Genomic DNA, 20,080 nt, shown 5'->3' on the forward strand with positions numbered 1-20,080 from the left:
ATAGCAGAATCATGTTTACCACCAATTCTAAAAAGCCTCAGCTCATCAGGCCTGTCCATCTTCAGGCCGTCAATCATAGGTGGTCCAGACCCAGACACAATCTGCCCTTCTGTGACAGTAAGTGAGGATTCTGGGGAAGTCTCCAAAATGTCCTTTTGGACACATGCATCAGGAGAGAACCACCATGCCTTCTTGAGCCATTAGAGGAGTATTGAGGCATGATTCTGTCTTGTCCTTACAAGACTACTACGGGTTGTCGTCCCTAGCAGTTTTAGGGAGTAAAAACCACGTATTCTGGCGTTATCCGAAATGGCCATTAGGTCCACGTAAGGGTCGCCATAATATCTGGTGATTTGCCAGACAATCTGTCCTCATGGGGCAGTAGGTGAGGAATCTGGGAAAGTCTCCAAAATGTCCTTTTGGACATATTCATCAGGAGAGAACAACAATTACCACAATGACCTCTTGGGCCAATCTGTGGTTATCAGGATTAATGAGACTTGATCCTGTATTGTCTTTTTACAAGACTTCTACTGATTGTTGTCCACAGTATTTTTAGGGAGTTAAAACCACGCATCCTGGTTTTACCCGAAATAGCCATGGGACCAATGGGTCGCTGTAATATCTGGTGATTTGCCAGAACATCTTCTGGTCCAGAGACCATTCTTCTGTCAGGGTAATATCATGGCTTTAGCCTTTTACATTAAGGCGTTGTGACTTCCCTTGTTGCTGGATAGATCTCTTGGTCCATGCAAAAAACGCTTCGGCTTTTAACAGTAATGCTACTGATCACATGCAGCTCTGAAGATCGATATGCACCACTGTAGATGCATTCTTGAGCTTACCCCGATAGCTTCCCCATAGATGGATATGCACCACTGTAGATGTGTTACTTACTCCGATAGCTTCCCCATAGATGGATATGCACCACTGTAGATGCTTTCTTGAGCTTACTCCCATAGCTTCCCCATAGATTGATGTGCTGAAGTGGACTGGAGCTCACTTACAGCTCTCATCTCTCACATGTTGGATGACAGCCACTTCTGTTAGGAACAAAGTCTTCTTCGCCTGTCTCACCCTTTGTTAGATGAATCGGTGGTTGCTTCCACCCACTTTGAGGGCGAGATTGGTCTGCCACTGACTGAAGAAAATGTTGAGGCCCTTTTATCTGTGGGTATAAACCATAACGCAATGTAGGCTGTTTATTCTTTGGTCCCATACTGACAGCATCTGCTGCACGGGGATACATATGCCAACCTGCCTATTCAATTTGTTGCTTGCAGATGTCATGAGACCTGACAATCATCATTGGGTGAAGGGACACCAATTGGGGAGTTCTAGGAATCCTGACCCAGGAATGGTTACGGGTAGGTGAAAATATAGTGGTGTAAGTTTTTGACAATTAACAATCACTTGTGCAGGAAGGAGACAATGGTGATCTTGGATTCTCTCCAGATGGTGACTACAGCTGACATAACAGAGTGTCCCATCTACTTCCCTTCTTATCATAGGATAGATATATGTTATCCCAGGTCCGGCAGGTAACCTTAGTGGATGTAAAGGGAGCGGAGGTGATTTCAGAAAGATGCAAAGGAATATGCAGTCTTCTCTGTAGCCAGGTACATGTAGGTGTATACAGTCTTCTCTGTAGCCAGGTACATGCAGGTGTATGCAGTCTTCTCTGTAGCCAGGTACATGTAGATATGTGTCTCTCACAACTAGCATGGTTAGTCTCCTTTAGGAGGGGGAACACAGAGCATATGTTCTCCATATGGAACCTTCTTTGCTTAGAACTGTAGATCTATGGACGTTCACCAACAACTTACCTTCTTTGGATCGGAAACTGTTGAGAATATGGCATCATAAGGTAAACCCACGGTTGCTGCCAGAGGAGCTTTAGGGTGGTATTACACGAAGCGATTATCGTTCGAATAATCGTTCAATCGGTCGTATTTGAACGATTATCTTTAAGTGTAATAGTAGACAACGATTAAACGACGAACGATTGGTCGCTGGTCGTTTAATAGGTTTTGAATCTATTTTTATCGTTTGTCTTTTACACATCGTTCGCACATCGTTCGTTTGAATAAGATGTCGTTAGCCGTTCCCTGTTCATTCGCAAATTGAAAGGGGAGTGTTCTTGAATTTTGTTGCTCCAATATAACCGATAATCTTTCCGTGTAGTAAAACGAACGATTATTAGGCAACCGCTATTGCGATCGTTGGAGATAGTTTATCGTTAATTGAAAAAAAATCGCTTCGTGTAATACCACCCTTAGTCACAAGCTTTTTTGTCCCCATCCACAAGACCTCTGAGATGGATGATCCCTTTTAGTGACGGATCCATCATTTCTTCCAGTACCTTCCATGCTGGAAACTTCTATAGAATGGGGGACAAGGGAGGATTTCCTTCTCCTTTTCAGACTGGGGCAGAGATTGTACCTTTCTGTAAGGAAGAGTCCTTCCTCAGTGTTCCCAATCCATTCAGGTGGATTCTCATGGTACATAGAGTATTATTAGAAAGAACATCCATCTCTGGCAAAGTCTAATGCTCCTCTCCAAGCGTGGAGGGGCCACGGATCGGGAAGCCAAATGTGGAGTGACACGCATACTCAGAAGTAAGCACCATCTGCTTAAGATATAGCATCTTCTGTAATGGTTTACAATGAAGATACAATCTACAAACAAAAATAAATTCCACTGCCATCTAGATGTGGAATCTTGCAGGATACACATACATAAGTGACTGAGCTTTCTTTCATTCATTGTTCATTTCTTTCTTTCATTGTTTCAATAGCAGAACTAATGTAAGACAGCTACCAGGTATACTCGGTACACAACTAGAAACTCTAAAGCTGTGATCATACCCTGCAATATCTTTGTTTTACTTATTTTTAAAAATAGCAGTACAATACATGTAGCAACTCTAGGCGTGTGTAAACACAATGCTGTTTCATAGCTTCAATGCAACATTAAATACCAGTAACCGTGCTAGAAAAGACCCCAGATGCACTCAATACATACCCAGGAACTTTAGGGTTGTGTTCATATAATGCAGTCTCATAACTTCACTGCATCATACAAAAGCAGTACTGAATGAAACATCAGGTGTAATAAAAAATAGCAACTCTAGGCTTGTGTTCACACAATGTATCTTTCCACAGCAGAGCTAGAGCAAGGAATCAGACATCAGGTGCAATAAATAGCAACTCTAGGTTTGTGTTCACACAATGCATCCTTCCACAGCAGAACTGGAGCAAGGAATCAATATTCACCTAGCAACTTTGGGCTATTGTTCACACACTGCAGTCTCACTGCATCCTTTAATCGCAGTACTAGAGCTAGTAATCACACTCAGGTGTAATGAATCACGCATCAGGTGTCACCAATACACACCTAGCAAATGTAGGTTTGTGTACACACAATGCAGTTTCATAGCTTCAATGCAACAAGAAAAAGCAGTGCCAGTGTAAGAAAGATACCAGGTGCAATCAATACACAACCAGCAACTAGTGCAAGAAATCAGCAACCAGGTGCACAAAAAGCTCAGTGACCGCATAACTAACAGCTCTTATCTAGGGCTGCATACACATATAGCAGATAGTTTTTACTGTATTATTACATAACAGGACCCATACCGCATGATCACATAGCGGAACTGTCTCACAGAGCTCGCACAGGCAAAAAAAATAAATAAATTATAAACTATTATAAATCTCATGAAATTTATGTCCATTTGCCTGCACACAGGCCTCCTGCAATACAGGTCAGGCTTCCAGGCAGAGAGCCTGCACAGGCACCATACAATTCCTCACAAAAAAGGCCGGAGGACTATGACTTACCTCTCTGAAGAGCGAAGACAGACACCAGGAAGCGGCGTCCTGACTGAGCAGCGCCATGGTTAGCAGCCACATGCAGCCCGGCAGCGGATGGCGCCATAATACTTACTGACCAGAGCATAGAAGCTGAGCGATCACTGAGATGGCGGCTGCTTCCATAAGAAAAATAAAATCTTTGCTCTGTACACAACAAAGCAAGATAAAAAACAAAATACATATACAAAAAAACTCTCCCTCTCCACACGACCATGTGAAAAAGAAGAATTATTGGAAGGAGAGCAGAGAAACACACATAGGCCTGCTCCCCGCTCTCCTCCTACCACCTGTCCCATAGAAGGACAGAAAAAAACACAAGGAGGCTGGGTCAGCATAGGGCCTTATAGGCGGGGCAATTAACTCTTTATTGCTTGTTACCATCTGTCCTATCATTGCAGGAAGATAGAATCTTCCCCATTATGTGCTGCTGCTTCGGACGTAAGGGAAAGGCTATTTTCTTTCACTGATCTCCAGCATTGTTTTTCGGAACTTTGTTAGATTTGTAGAATAGGCGGTTTGGTGCACTAGGAGCGGAACTACCACCACTTGTATTTTTAATCTAATGTGTATGGGTACCTTTTAACACCAAATATATGTTTTTTAGGCATGTTGCTCATACCTGAGTTCCAGGATCGGAAAATTCATTTCTTGGATCTAACCATCTCTATTGATGAAAATTTCCAAATACAAACAGATATCTATAGTTAATCTACTACTACAAGCAATGAGAAACTGTTTGGACCAATCTCAGTTTTTAAAGGAATGTCAGAATTTGTGCCAGGGTTTGCCAAGAGACTAACCCCACAAACCCATCAAAAAGGACTTCCATTGGGCCGTACATTCAAATCGTTAAGCTCTACTGTTGAATTATGGTACATCTTTACAACCCCTGGAAAAGCAGATAAGGTGCATTGGCATCTATGAAGCTAATGACCAACTTGTTATGCGCATTTGACGCAGAGATTGGAAGATGTTGCTAAATGATAATGATTTAGGAGGAGTAGTAGGCCTAAGACCGAGTGTCACCTAAAGGAGAGGCAGAAATCTTTGCAATATTTTAATTTAGTTATTTAAAGACACAGATGAAACCTGGTTGCGGTCTGTAATAGTCGGTTCTCACCCACGTGGCCGATGTCAATGTTGCAGGTACTTACCTTCTACCAAAGAATTTATCAATCCGATAGATTCTAAGACTGATCAAATATGGCAATTATTAATTGTAGATCGAGGAGAGTGGTCTATGCAACTTAATTGTTATGCTCCTCTCGAGACATGTACGTACATTTTATGGCAGAAAGTGTTAAACTCTCATTTTCTGTGGCATCTGTCAACCCAAACTGGGACAACCTGGATAGTCTTCTACTAAGTGAAGAAGCAGGGTGGATTCATAGGTTATCATGCATGAACCCACAGGGCTTAAATGAAGGTTTCTCCTTTATGGCCTTCTTGTTGTAGCATTTGCAGCAATTGGTAACATGTAAACATGCCAAAAGTGGTGGTCTAGAATTCTAAACAACGCATTTTTTATATCTTATTGACCCATAAAGGATAGTGGCTAGGATATATCGGCTCCTGATACTTATGCATTCAAAATATGTTTTCAAACTCGGTATGGTACCTTTACCATATAGTGCTATCTTGTGGCATATCTAATGCTAATATAGATGCCAACTATTGGTCTATGGCATCTACAGTTTGCCTGCTTAGGCATTTGGATGCAATATGATGCTTTTTTTTGGATGAAATGGGGAGATATGACTTGAGGATATAGCCAGTTTCGACATATCGAATCAGTATCTTTTTTATTCTTTCAACCAACATTTACCTATGTCATTTCCCTCCTGATTCCTTAGTCCAAGATTATGCCTGTTATTTCTGCTTTAGGTGAGCAAGTACATGATTTGGCAGCAGATATAGGGCTCTAGCCTGTAACAGTATACTTACCTCCATACTCGAGCATGCACAATGGAGGCCATTCACATCACACTCATCTATTATGCATCTGATGTGGTAACATTGACTCCAGGATTGCTTACGCTGTATCCAAAAGTACTTCCTGAGTGGCCATCTTGAGTTACATATGATATCAGTGGTTGCAAGTTCTTCAATTTGTTATTGGCAGAGCCTGTGTGTCACCCAATGGGGCCTTTTGTTTACCTATAGCATCACAGTCATCTACTCATAAAAAAAGAAGCACATAGGACAATGCAGATTTGGTGTCTGATGTGGCGCCATATGGTTGGTGCTTTTTCTAGCAACTAGTATGGTACTGGTGCATTGGTTAATTTGGTTAAAAAGGAGCCAAACACCATGGGGGGCTATGCCGTTTATGTTTTAAACAATGTAACTCTGTCACTAGCTCCTGGTCATATTAATCCAAGTCAATAGTCTGCAGCTACATACTGACTACTGTCAGATATTACATCATTCCGGCAACTAGCAGTGGGAAGACACAAACAGTGGCCAAGATTTTAGGGCTTTTTTCTTGTATCGTTTTAAGGTAATTTATGTGCGTAACAAATAAGTTAGGACCGGCTTTTAAATAAAGGGAAATTGTTTAAAATGACAGTGCCCATGTAAATGTTTTCATACCGTACACAATGATGCCATATTTCCTAGAGGTTGTACATTCAACAATGCCTTTTTTTTTTTTTAATCTTATTTCTAGACACAAGTACATGTAGGTGCACCTAGTATTGCAACAATACCCCATTCAAATGTATAGTGCTAGGCCTATCCCAAAAATAAGAGCTAGCTTCATTTCGCCAGCTTTTTGGAGTAGGCTTGAAATATAAGCCTACTCTAAAAATAAGACCTAGTCACAGTCAGCTGACCAGATGCCAGACACCAGTTGGCTGAGTAACAGCCAATCAGAGCCAGACTTGTTATGCTCCGCCCCCAATTGCTCAACACAAGCTGCAGGGGAGGCAGGATAAGTAAAAAGATGCACAGGAGGGGATATTAAATATGAGGGAATGGAGGGTCCATGGGCAAACAAGAGAGGGGGGGGGGGGGGGGGAAGGTATACAGTATAGGGGAAGAAGGTATACATTACTACAGGGGAACTTACAACATAGGAACCCAACAGTGGGACATATACTATGGCGGCTAACTACTGTATAGAGTGGGGCTACAATGTAGGGGCATACTGTGTTTCTTCGAAAATGAGACCTACCCCCAAAATAGGTACTAGCCATTTTTTTTAGAATGAAAAAATATTGTAACATCGGGTCTTATTTTTGGAGAAACACGACAGTGCTGGATCTCCAGGGGTGAAACACCCACTGGACTAGCAAGGACGGAAATTTCGAGAGGCAGTAGCATCTTTAGTAGTTGCAGAACTAGTGGCCGTGGCAAGCACTTTCGATATCCCAATAACTGTAGGCTGTAGTACCTGGACTTGCCACAGCTTGACGTGGCAAGACCAGGTGCCATTTTCCACTGATCAGGAATCCTAGGCATTAGCCGCGGCTGCTAGCACTGCCTGTAAGAACACCTTTAATCACCAAGAAAGTGAGAACTTTTGTTGGGAAACAGAAAAGACAAAACATACATTAATAAAAAAATTAGGCATCTGAGGTTAGTACTCAATGATGGCACCGAAGAAAATACTTTTTATTCAAACTGAAAAATTATGAATTAAAAAAAGAACAAGAAACATGGAAAAAACAGTAGTTGGCACAGGCACAAAAAAATTTAAATACATCAATGGCAAGTTATTTAAAAAGCATCTGTTTACGGACACAGCTCTTTATTTTAGCGAACCTGTAAAGATGCCTGGATAAAAGACTATTAGGTACATACTCAATTGCCAAAGACAAAAATGAACCCACGCTACATGCTAATGTTGGATCATGTGCCCTTTCAGTTTCCCAAGTAGAACTGACTTCTATAAACTGTATGAATGTGTATAAAAACTACAAGCAAACAGAGTGAGCCCCTATGTTAGCCTCCTCAGCCCAAAAAGAAGGTCCATACACAAAAGTAGGTCAGCTGAAATGGTGATCTGCGACATTGGATTTTATTGTCCGTCATTGGTGTGTAGGGGTATATGGGCACAAGCAGATCAAGTGCACAAGCAATTTTTTTTTTATTTATTTTTATAATTCTCCCCCCCCACATTCCTGATCTGCCAGTTCAGTCTGGTGCATTGAGAATTGAATCTTTCCTACAAACAATTCGGCATATGCTTGAAGTGTTAGGCTCCGTTCACACAAAGTAAACCGCCTCTGTGTCATACTGGCAGTCTATGGGAGGCTCGAACGCCTCCTCTCTCCGCACGGAATAATTGACATGTCCATTCTTCCACGTGGACATTGGAGGTGCGCAAGCCTCCCATAGACTGCCAGAATGATATGGAGACTGGCGGGATTACGCCAGTTTTACTCCGTGTGAACGGAGCCTTAGAAGACGTGTCCGCATTAGCACATAGCTCTGGTATGTCCCTACAGTACATCTCATTGTTAGCCTACAATACAGAGCTCTGTTTGGTAACAAAAATATTTAGATGTTAAAATTTTAATCATATCTTTACAAGAATGTAGAGTATTCTTTTTTTTTTTTTTCCAACAACTCGACTAACTTCACGAATGGAGGGGTTTTCCCGTGATAGATAATGATGGAATACTGCATGGATCTGAAGTGGCATGTCTCTTGGCTTTCTTAGATGGTTGTATCTCTATAGTCAATAGCTGACCTGAAACAACCCCTATTACAGTAGCATGCTGTGTAATACCTTCAGTGTGTGGTCAGTGGGTTCCCAATGGCTAAGAGCAGCTAATTTGTAGAAAAGCGTGGAATTGGCCATGTATAAGTTGTCACTTTCCTCTAAATTCAGTGGAGAGTGGCTGCCCCAACGGAACTGATAAGCCAGAAATGTTAATCATTGCAACATCCAAAACAGCACAGAAAAATAGTGGGCTCATTGGCCAACAGGAGAGATCAAGGAATACACCAGACACATGGATTATGAGAAGTGTTAAGCGGAGAGGCCAAACTTTCTCTGAACCTGAATGCAGGTTTGGAACAGTTGAATGGAACCCAAACAGTTTGGCCTCTCCGCTCAACAAGAATTATAAGCATGGTGTATTCATTGCCTTCCTTAGGGATTAAAGGGCTACTGAGTATATCAGAGTCGGAGGGAGGGGGTGCTCAACCTATGAATACAACATATTTCAAAGATAGCTCTGCTTTCAAACATACAAAATATTACTAAAATTTGGTAACACTTTTGTCCTGAAAAAGAATGGCGGGCTTACAGACCAGAAGATGTTTTAATTTCTGAAATAAATATAAAACATTAACATAAGGTGCAGAGTGCAACTTAGTTTAATAAAAGGGAATCAGAAAAAAAAAATCTCACGGCTCTGTAGGGGAAGGGGATCTCGACTGCTGACTGTGAGCAGAGTGAACTGGTGAGGATTCTTCGTCTGTGTCCTCGGGGGGAATATCTTTTGTAGGAGTTACAGCAACGTCATCATCTTCTTCTTCTTCTTCATCTTCTTCAGTTTCTTCCTTTCTGCACACAGCGACATCCTCCTGAATTTCCTTATCGGACTCTGTGGTAAATGTTGCAGCGTCTACTACGTTGCTTTTGTCGGAGGGCTCACTACTGCTGCTCCGGTCTTCGTGGCTAGGTTGCTGATTCCTTTCTATGCTTTGACTGCGGCCTCTTGTACCATTCCTTTCCGCTTCTTTGTGACCTTTGCTTCTATCTGTGCTTTGACTGTATTTATCGTTGTAGCTGCTGTTTTTGTCAGTTTCTTGGCTCAGACTCCTGTCTCTGCTCCTCTTGTGTTTATTTCTTCTGTCTCTGCTCTGGCCTCTGTCCCTATCTTTTCTATCCCTGGTCCCACTTCTCTCTCTCCTATCCTGGCTACTGCTTCGATCCCTATCTTTTCTTTGACTGCTATCCCTTTTTTCCATGCTGTGACTCCTTTTTCTATCCTCGCTCAGACTTCTTTCCCTTTCCGCATGTTCCTTTGCGGGACTTCTGTCTTGACTACCATTCTTTTGCCTCTCACTAATGCGACTTCTTTTGTTACTTTTGTAGTCCCTATCCTTGCTTTGACTCCTGCTTTCTCTTTCCTTGCTTCGGCTTGCACTATTCTTTTGTTCTGTACTAGGGCTTCTGCTAGCTTTGTCCTTTCTCAGTTTACTAGGGCTCCTGCTCCTATTTTTGCTTTTTACTCTGTCTTCACTGTAGCTGTGACTTTGTCCCCTCTTCTTCTTGCTTACACTTTTACTCAGGCTCCTGTCTTTAGAGCGACTCCTGCTATCCCCTTTACCCTTGCTAACACTTTTGCTATGTCTCCTGTCTCCACTGCGACTCCTGCTCCTCCGGGTTCGTCGCTTGCTTCTGCTACGCGATCTGCAAATTTGGGGGAAAATGCATGAAAAAACAGAGCCCACAACCAACCACTTCTTAAATGAACAAAAAATATCATTTTAACTCTTAGTGACAAACCTGGATCTAGAGTTGGATAAAACTATAGGTTACATGAGGAGAAATTTAGTTACATATCGTGATAATAAATATTATGATTTAAAAGGGAATAATAAAAACTTTTTTGTGGGTTAGGTTTGTCTTCCTTAGAGCCAGTCTTAAGTATCCTGCTTCTTTAAAGAGGCATTCAAACCAAATTTTTTTTGTAAGAACTCAACAGGGGTTGCGATTACAAGCAGTTTTACAATAAACTCTAACATTGTACATATGATCACTAGGTGTCTCCCTTCACTGTGCATGTGTACAGTTGCTGCGCGTCCACATTCAGTAGCAGAGAATCCTGGGGGTGCTCGCATTGTATGGTCAGCTCTCCTGTCACACACTACCAAAACCTCTGTAACCACACAGTGACATTATACTGACTGAATTGTTACACAAAAAAAGAGCATTGTCTCCTGGTAAGCTGCAGAGCTGATTATATAATTAGCAAAAGTTAATTCATATACAACCTGCATGGTGAACATGTGTCTTTCCTTGTGTAAGTGCACAAAAAAAAAACCGGGGACTTCCTGTTTGGTCTTTTTTTTTTTTTTTTTTAACAGAGAAAAGACCAGATATTGGCACAGAGGGAGCATGGACCATAGTTTGGTTGTATGTATACCGTTAATTTAAACAAAAGAAAAAAACTTAAAAAAAAAAAAAATAGAGTATGTTGCAAAACTGCTTTCGATCACAACCCCTGAAGCAGCTAACCACAGTAAACTCCCTCCTGTCTTACACTGAGGAGGTACCTATACCATAATATCTGTCCCTCAGAACCAACCACATAAACCTCAAAAGAACAAGACAGAGGGGATACAATGATTCCTGCATATCACCTTGGTGTTTTTCTTTTGAGATTTACATAGAGGAATTGTTCACTGCGGAAGGTATCAGTATATTGCCTTTAAAAAAAATATATAATAATAAATTATAATATATATATTATAGGCATTCTAACTTTTCGGTATTACCCTCTCAGTGTTTCTTCCAGCCCTACCTTGATTTAGAGCGGCTGCTCCTCCATGATCGAGATCTGAAATTTGACCTGAAATCGTAAAGAAAGATTAAAATCGATAAGAAAATACAGTATTTTAAACATATTTGCAGGGTGGAATCTTTTTCGTTACACCTGACTTTTTGGAACTAGTTTGCTTAGATTTGATCTGTGTTTGTACGGACGTCACGGATGCGACATTCGTGTAAAACACAGATCCCATAGGCTTCTATGGGTTAATCACGATCCACACTAGGACACGTCCTATTTTTTCACGGAAAGGATTGTGGATCCGTGAAAAAGCGGGATGTAAATAGCACAATGGAAATCAATGGGCAATAAGTTGATTCATGATTGTGGATCCACAATCATGGACAACTTTGCGGGACGTGTGAATGTGGCCTTTGTTTGAAAGTGTATTTCAAAGGAAATCTGTACCCAAACGCCGCCCCCCCCCCCAAAACCACTGGTACCGTTGGGATTGATGGATTTAATCTTTGACCTTTCCTGGTGTCAAAGGGGTGGGGTCTAGAGCATCCAAGCTTAAGGCCTTGACCTTTTCTGGTGTCAAAGGTTTTGCTCCAAGCCTACCCTCTGAAGCGTCACCCCCTGCCAGGATTATCTTTGGAACTGGTTTGCAAAAGCTCATGTGCTGAATTGGGACGGTGTGGCTTGGGAGAAGGAGGGTGTGGACAAAGACCTGAGGCCTAGGGCATGAATGTTTTGACACTGTCTGTTGGAGTAAACTATTTTTTAAGGAGAAGTCCAGCAAAAATTTTTTTTATTAAAGTATTGTATTGCCCCCCTCGAAAAGTTATACAAATCACCAATAAACACTTATTACGGGAAATGCACATAAAGTGCTTTTTTCCCTGCACTTACTACTGCATCAAGGCTTCACTTCCTGGATAACATGGTGATGTCACTTCCTGGATAACATGGTGATGTCACTTCCTGGATAAAATGGTGATGTCACGACCTGACTCCCAGAGCTGTGGCCGCTGTAGAGGATGATGGCAGGGGGATGCTCGGTGTCCCTTCAGCGCCTTGTGTCCCTCAGTGTCCCCCTGCCCTCAGTGTCATCCTCTCTAGCAGCCACAGCCGCACAGCTCTGGGAGTCGGGTCGTGACATCACCATGTTATCCAGGAAGTGACATCACCACGTTATCCAGGAAGTGAAGCCTTGATGCAGTAGTAAAAGCAGGGAAAAGAAGCACTTTCTATAATAAGTGAATATTGGTGATTTGTATAACTTTTAGGTGGCCAGTACAATACTTAAATTAAAAAATGTCACCAGACTTCTCCTTTAAGAAAATAATGGCATCAGTTTGGGTACAGATTTGCTTTAACAACTGAAAACTTTGATAAAGTGTCACTTTGTGAATGTATGGACTTACTTATGTACTGACCATGTGTTAACGCATGCATTCTAGTCTAATTCATGAGAAATGATGATTACTTCTCTGGATTAATACAGCACAATTAGATCATTATCAACATTTAGAATAATTACCTTGAACGGCTGCGTGAGGAAGAGCGTCTGGCCCAAGAGCCAGCCCTATCCTCCACAAGACGGATCTTTCGGCCGTTGATCTCTTTGCCATCCAGCCTTTCTAGAGCTCTTTTCATATCAGAGTATGAACGGAATTCTATAACTCCTTCATTTGGTCGTAGATGGTGAGCATCGGAAAAAGTAACCTCCCCCACTTGACCCATAAAATCCTTAAAAAGAAGAAATGGCGAACAAAAGAATCAGTGAAACTTTATTAGATGCACACAACGGGGGGAGATTTATCAAACATGGTGTAAAGTGAAACTGGCCCAGTTGTCCCTAGCAACCAATCAGATTCCATATTTCATTTTCCCAAGGGTCTGTGAGGAATGAAAGGTGGAATCTGATTGGTTGCTAGGGGCAACTGAGCCAGTCTCACTTTACACCATGTTTGATAAATCTCCCACAACATGTCTGCATAGTTACTCAAGAAGGAACATTATGACAAGATTGGGGAAGATTATTGCAAACAGAAGAATTCTGACTATCAGGCTGCCTGGAAAACATGGATAGAGCCATAGGCAATAAGACTGTATCCAAGTTTTCCAGGACTCCCTAGGACTGCATCCAACTTTTTCAACCACTACACGCTCAGGTTTGGATGGACTTCTGCATACTCGAGTTGCACTCATCTCTATTGAGCATGCACTCTGCCGCACCATTCACTCAGAAGACAAGGGATAGTGTTAGAATTATGGGATAAAGTCAGGAAATGCTGGGGCTTGTAGTGTTTCCATCGCTGCAGCAGGAAAGGGGTTAATTAACACAAATTGAAAATATTTTATCAGTTTACTTTTCATTTTGCGGTGTACTATTAGGGAAATTTTACTTTTAGTTATTTTTTTCTAAACTATAATGTACCCTCATATGTGTTTAAAGGAGAAGTCCCAGGAAATAAAAAAAATAAAAAATACAGGCAGGCAGGAGGGTGTGGGATTGTAATAAAAAAAGTATACTTACCTATCCTTGTGCCCCTGTAGTGCTGCCTGAACGATACTGGACAGCCACCGGCCCCCTAGAGCTGCAACGTCACATACACCACTGATGGATTTCCTGCTCAGCCAATCAGTGACTGGGGCGGGACATCTCTGCAGTCACTGAAAGGCTGAGCGGGCAATCCATCAGTGGGGCATATGACAATCCAGCAGCAGGACCTGGGGCCGTGACATATGGAGAAGCCAGCCAAAAATGACTTCTGGCAGCTTCCCGAGAGCAGCACGGTGGAGGCACGGGCACAGAAAGGCAGATAGGTATACTTTTCTTAATTATGTTTACGCAACCCCCCCCCCCCCATATAAGGTCATCACTTTTTATCACATTTTTATGTATTTTTCACTATTATATGTATCATCGATTGATATGATGTCACTTTATTAGTGGGCTGTCTTATGGTGTGTTATATACCAGCCCCTTATTGCTCACTTTTGTGCTTGACAAAGATCTCATTGAGTAGATTGAAACGTTGCATACTGGGTGAATAAATTTAAACCACGTTTTATTCACTATAATCTTGGAGTGCCGCCTCTTGCCTTCTTTTTTGAGTTACCTTCGGGACCTGGGTCTGGAACCGTGGGGCAGTGCACCCTATTTGAGCCTTGAGCCACACAGTGCCGTTTGGCAACTCTACATATATATATATATATATATATATATTTTTTTTTTTTTTTCATGGGAGTTCCTCTTTAAAGGGAATGTGTCTCCTAAATTTTCTTTCACTGATTAAAGTCAAATACTAAAACTTATTCTTTTATTCTAATCTGTTTCTTTTTTCTGACTTTAATTTTTTTTTATTTCCCTTTTTGTACATTGTTACGGAGGTGGCCATATTGCCTGAGCTGTTCTTAACAGCATTTAGTAACATGCTTTACAACACGACAATAGACAGACTTTCTCCCTTTGAGATGAATGTGAATCTACTGGTGTCACATGACGCTGCAATGCTGTACAGATCACTTTATAGCAGCCTCCTCTTTATCATCACAGACACAACAGGAAGTCTCAGCTTAGTTTTAGCCCCAGGGATAAGAATGAAAACTGCAAGATCTCAGGATTATCTCTTATAATATAGATAGGAAAATAGAAAATTAGAAAAAAAAAAAAAGTCACCAAAAATTCTTAAAAATATATATTTAACATAAAAACATTATTTAAACAATAAGTGATTATCTGAAGACACATTCCCTATAAGTGTAAATGCCTGTGCGTGTAAAGCTATGTCCCAACAGTTACAAACAATCCTACCTTTAAGTCTTGACAACTACAACGTGTAGATAGATTCTCCACCCTAATGCGATACATTGTGCGAACTGGAGGGCCGAACTTGTCGCCTGTACTTTTGCGGTAGCCAAAGCCATCTAGGACACAGGGAAAGAATCCATGGTTGTGCATTTGCAGGTAATAATGAAAGTAGTTTGAAATAATTAAGTATTTACTTGCAGAATTTTTTTTTAACCTTTTATAGCACATTTACATGTGATGACCTGAATAGGATGCAATAGTGCAACAGTCACTTAGCCTCTTCCAAAACGGCAACCATTATTTTCAATATGGAACTATGCTTACATGAATTTGGGTGTTTTTTCCTTTTCTTTTTTGGTTCCCTAGACCCTTTTCTGGATCTCACAATAGGAACCACCCCTACTACTAGGTATAGAATTGTAGAACGTAATGGGTCATAAAGACTCGGCAACATATAAAGAGGTATAACCAGGGGAGTACATTATTATATTGAAAATACGGCTGTATTTCTGTATTTTTACTTCAAAATTACGGCTGTATTTTCTTTATTTAACAGTGTGTGAACATTGCCTAAAACTGTCCATTCCTGTTCAAGATAAGCTTTTTCCCTATGTTCTTTTCAAGTTCCCCCAAACTAGTTGGTGGAGCCTAACGTCTTTGGTAGTTCACGCACACAGAAGAAGTTGTCCTGCTCTTTTTGTTTCTTTACAGTACATCCTAAGAAGCAGCATAGAGGACATTATAAAGCAGCACTGGGGCAAGTTCACACACTGGATTTGTTCGTAAAACAATGTCCGTTCTTGCTGCTCAATCGATTGGATGGGACAACGGCCGTAGTGTATATATACGCGGTACACACTACGGCCGTTGTTCACTGCGTCCGAAGAGAATAATCGAAAGGACTATTTTCTATGGCTGCAGTTCGGTGAACAGCGGTCGTAGAAAATAGTCTGTGCACACAGTGTAAAGTATGGCTTCTGACCAATGGTCAATTGGAGTGCTACTTCTACTCCGCTCTGTGTCCGTACTAGATGGAAAGAGTAATGAGGGGGTCTACTCCCCCTCATTTATTCCTTTGCTTCCATTAAAGGAGAAGTCCGGTTATAGCAGGCGGGGAGGAATATAACAAACAAGCTCTACCCGTCCCTGTGCCTCCGCAGGGCCGTCTCACCGCTCCAGGATTCCCACCAGGCTTCTGGATCTCATTCTGTACCGATGTCATGTCCCCCCCCCCCCCCCCCCCCCCCCCCCCAAAGCTATGACAACATTGCAACAAAACATAAAATGATATCCGGCGGGGTCCGGCCACTGCAGAGGCACGGGGAGAGGTTTCAGAAAATAATACGTCCCTGGCATACTCACTGTGTACGCCCCTTCTTGGTGCTCGTGTGTGTTCTACTATGACCCGCTCTCCGCATAGGTCTCTTCCATTCATTTCATACACAGCGTCATCAGCATCGCGGACATCTTCAAACTCCACAAACCCATAGCTGGAACACAAACAGTACGGGTCAGAAAGATACCAGCGGCAGGAATCCCCAGCGTTCTCTATAACTATGAGGCTGCCCTTATGCAATCATACAGGAGTCAGCTGCCTGGTCACTTACTAAGGCTGGGTTCACACTGCTTTTACACTGCAGTCTGTTTTCCGCAACAAAAAAAAAAAGTGAAAAAAAGGAAAAAACTAATGCATTTATGTGCATCTGTTTTGAGTTTTGATCAGTATTTTTTCCATTGACTTCCATCTTAAAAAAACAAAAACAATGGATCAAAATGTATTTGTATGACCACATTTTGTGTACAATAATAAAAAAAAAACACATGCGTTTTGATCCATTTTTTTTTTAATAGTGGAAGTGTATAGAAAAACAGATGCACATAGATGCGTTTTTTCATACGTTAAAAAAAAAAGATGAAAAAAAAATTAAAAGGGTCCTGCTGATAATTTTTTTTAATTTTTCTGAAATAAAACAGGTATACAGTCAATGTATTGACCTGACGTGTCAATTATTTCCGGCCATTGTGCATTGATTTAGATGCAAAAACGGCCTTTATTTCACAATCAATACAATGGCCGTTATTTTTGAGTGAATGGCCAGTACATTGTGGGAACATAGCCTACCTGTGTACCTGTCATGAAAAATAACTTTTGACATGTCAAAAGTTGCTAACAGGTGTCACAGCGGGGGGAGGGAGCGGAGGGGGTGGGCTAGAACAGGGCGTATGTTATATTCTCAACAGGAGTAGACACATTTCCTGAGAAACTGACAGACAGGAGAAAGGCAGAGGGGTGCGGGAAAATAATAAACAAAGTATTCTTACCCGTCCCCGTATCGCCCAACTTACCTGGGTTATCAATTGCCCACTCAGCCAATCAGTGACTGGGACAGGACTCCCCAGTCACTGATTGGTTGAGCAGGCAATTGCTCAGCCTGGCCATGCAGCCGGAAGAGGCGGGTACATGACGTACCCGGATTCAAGCTGAAAATTACATCCAGCGGTGGACAGCTGGATAAGGGAGCGGCACTACCGAGACATGGGGACATTAAGTTTAGTTTATTCCCCCCCACCTTCCTCCCTTTTGTAAATTTTACAGGACTTCTCCTTTAAGTTGTCATCCCCTTTTTTAACAGGTTGCTGACACACTGCATAGACAGGGCAAATTCGATGTGTACTCACCCTTAGGCTCTGTTCACACAACGTTTTTTTCAGCTCTGTTTAAAATCACGTCCGTTATTTTGAGGCTAAAATAACGGATGTCATTTAGCTGTCTGGCCTCCCCTTATTTTATTTTAGGATTTCTTATTGCCCTTTGGATGCGGCTTAATTGAAAGGTCCATTGAGTTTAATAGTAAAAACTGAGAAAGAACGGTGACAAAAGAAAAACTGTGTGTGAACGACTAATAAAAAACGTCCGCTGTTTGCAAAAGACGTTCAAAAATAATGATCATGTTCATTATTTTGCCGTCGGTGATAAAAAACAGGATTTACTATCATCCATGTACAAACTTGTGAAACATGGAGCGTAAGTTTTCCACCCAATGGAGATCACAGGACATCCTATTCCTATGCCAGTATACAGACAAGCCACGGCCAGGCCGCCAGTATACAGACAAGCCACGGCCAGGCCGCCAGTATACAGACAAGCCACGGCCAGGCCGCCAGTATACAGACAAGCCACGGCCAGGCCGCCAGTATACAGACAAGCCACGGCCAGGCCGCCAGTATACAGACAAGCCACGGCCAGGCCGCCAGTATACAGACAAGCCACGGCCAGGCCGCCAGTATACAGACAAGCCACGGCCAGGCCGCCAGTATACAGACAAGCCACGGCCAGGCCGGCAGTATACAGACAAGCCACGGCCAGGCCGGCAGTATACAGACAAGCCACGGCCAGGCCGGCAGTATACAGACAAACCCTAGTCAGGCCGGCAGTATACAGACAAGCCACAGCCAGGCCGGCAGTATACAGACAAGCCACAGCCAGGCCGGCAGTATACAGACAAGCCACAGCCAGGTTGGCAGTATACAGACAAGCCACAGCCAGGCCGGCAGTATACAGACAAGCCACAGCCAGGCCGGCAGTATACAGACAAGCCACAGCCAGGCCGGCAGTATACAGACAAGCCACAGCCAGGCCGGCAGTATACAGACAAGCCACAGCCAGGCCGGCAGTATACAGACAAGCCACAGCCAGGCCGGCAGTATACAGACAAGCCACAGCCAGGCCGGCAGTATACAGACAAGCCACAGCCAGGCCGGCAGTATACAGACAAGCCACAGCCAGGCCGGCAGTATACAGACAAGCCACAGCCAGGCCGGCAGTATACAGACAAGCCACGGCCAGGCCGGCAGTATACAGACAAGCCACGGCCAGGCCGGCAGTATACAGACAAGCCACGGCCAGGCCGGCAGTATACAGACAAGCCACGGCCAGGCCGGCAGTATACAGACAAGCCACGGCCAGGCCGGCAGTATACAGACAAGCCACGGCCAGGCCGGCAGTATACAGACAAGCCACGGCCAGGCCGGCAGTATACAGACAAGCCACCGCCAGGCCGGCAGTATACAGACAAGCCACCGCCAGGCCGGCAGTATACAGACAAGCCACGGCCAGGCCGGCCGGCAGTATACAGACAAGCCACAGTCAGGCCGGCAGTATACAAACAAACCCTAGTCAGGCCGGCAGTATACCGACAAGCCACAGCCAGGCCGGCAGTATACAGACAAGCCATAGTCAGGCCGGCAGTATACAGACAAGCCATAGTCAGGCCGGCAGTATACAGACAAGCCACAGCCAGGCCGGCAGTATACAGACAAGCCACAGCCAGGCCGCCAGTATACAGACAAGCCACAGCCAGGCCGCCAGTATACAGACAAGCCACAGCCAGGCCGCCAGTATACAGACAAGCCACAGCCAGGCCGGCAGTATACAGACAAGCCATAGTCAGGCCGGCAGTATACAGACAAACCATAGTCAGGCCGGCAGTATACAGACAAGCCACGGCCAGGCCGGCAGTATACAGACAAGCCCTAGTCAGGCCGGCAGTATACAGGCAAGCCACAGCCAGGCCGGCAGTATACAGACAAGCCACAGCCAGGCCGGCAGTATACAGACAAGCCACGGCCAGGCCGGCAGTATACAGACAAGGAGCCTCTCCTGGGCACCTGTCTGCCACTCACCCATTCTTAAGATCCACCTCCACAATCTTCCCGAAGCCCTTGAAGAAGCGCTCCACATCACTCTCCCGAGTCCGGTGATTGAGTCGCCCGATGTAAATCCTCGGCATCGCCGATAACCGCGACATAGCGCCCCGTGCACAGCGTCAGAGCTGTCACCCCAACACTCATTACCCTACACGCAACAGCCGGAGCGCATGCGCGGAACTGGATGGTAACGGCAGGATCGTCGGCTTAATGCGTGGAACGCAAAT

The 20,080-nt window shown here is 43.3% G+C and overlaps 1 protein-coding gene across 1 annotated transcript; it reads right to left on the minus strand.

The window, feature by feature from the left end:
• Positions 1-7,893: 7,893 nt before the first annotated feature.
• LOC138793193 (serine/arginine-rich splicing factor 6-like) lies at positions 7,894-20,051 on the minus strand. The gene is made up of 6 exons (XM_069971582.1): positions 19,830-20,051; positions 16,509-16,636; positions 15,150-15,262; positions 12,870-13,078; positions 11,360-11,407; positions 7,894-10,245 (listed from the first exon to the last, which is right to left on the minus strand). Exons 1-6 carry the CDS (start codon positions 19,952-19,954, stop codon positions 9,234-9,236), a joined length of 1,635 nt encoding a protein of 544 aa, XP_069827683.1. The 5' UTR covers positions 19,955-20,051; the 3' UTR covers positions 7,894-9,233.
• Between the last annotated feature and the right edge of the window lie 29 nt (positions 20,052-20,080).

The sequence above is a fragment of the Dendropsophus ebraccatus genome, chromosome 5, assembly GCF_027789765.1.
Source record: "Dendropsophus ebraccatus isolate aDenEbr1 chromosome 5, aDenEbr1.pat, whole genome shotgun sequence".
Lineage (NCBI taxonomy): Eukaryota > Metazoa > Chordata > Amphibia > Anura > Hylidae > Dendropsophus > Dendropsophus ebraccatus.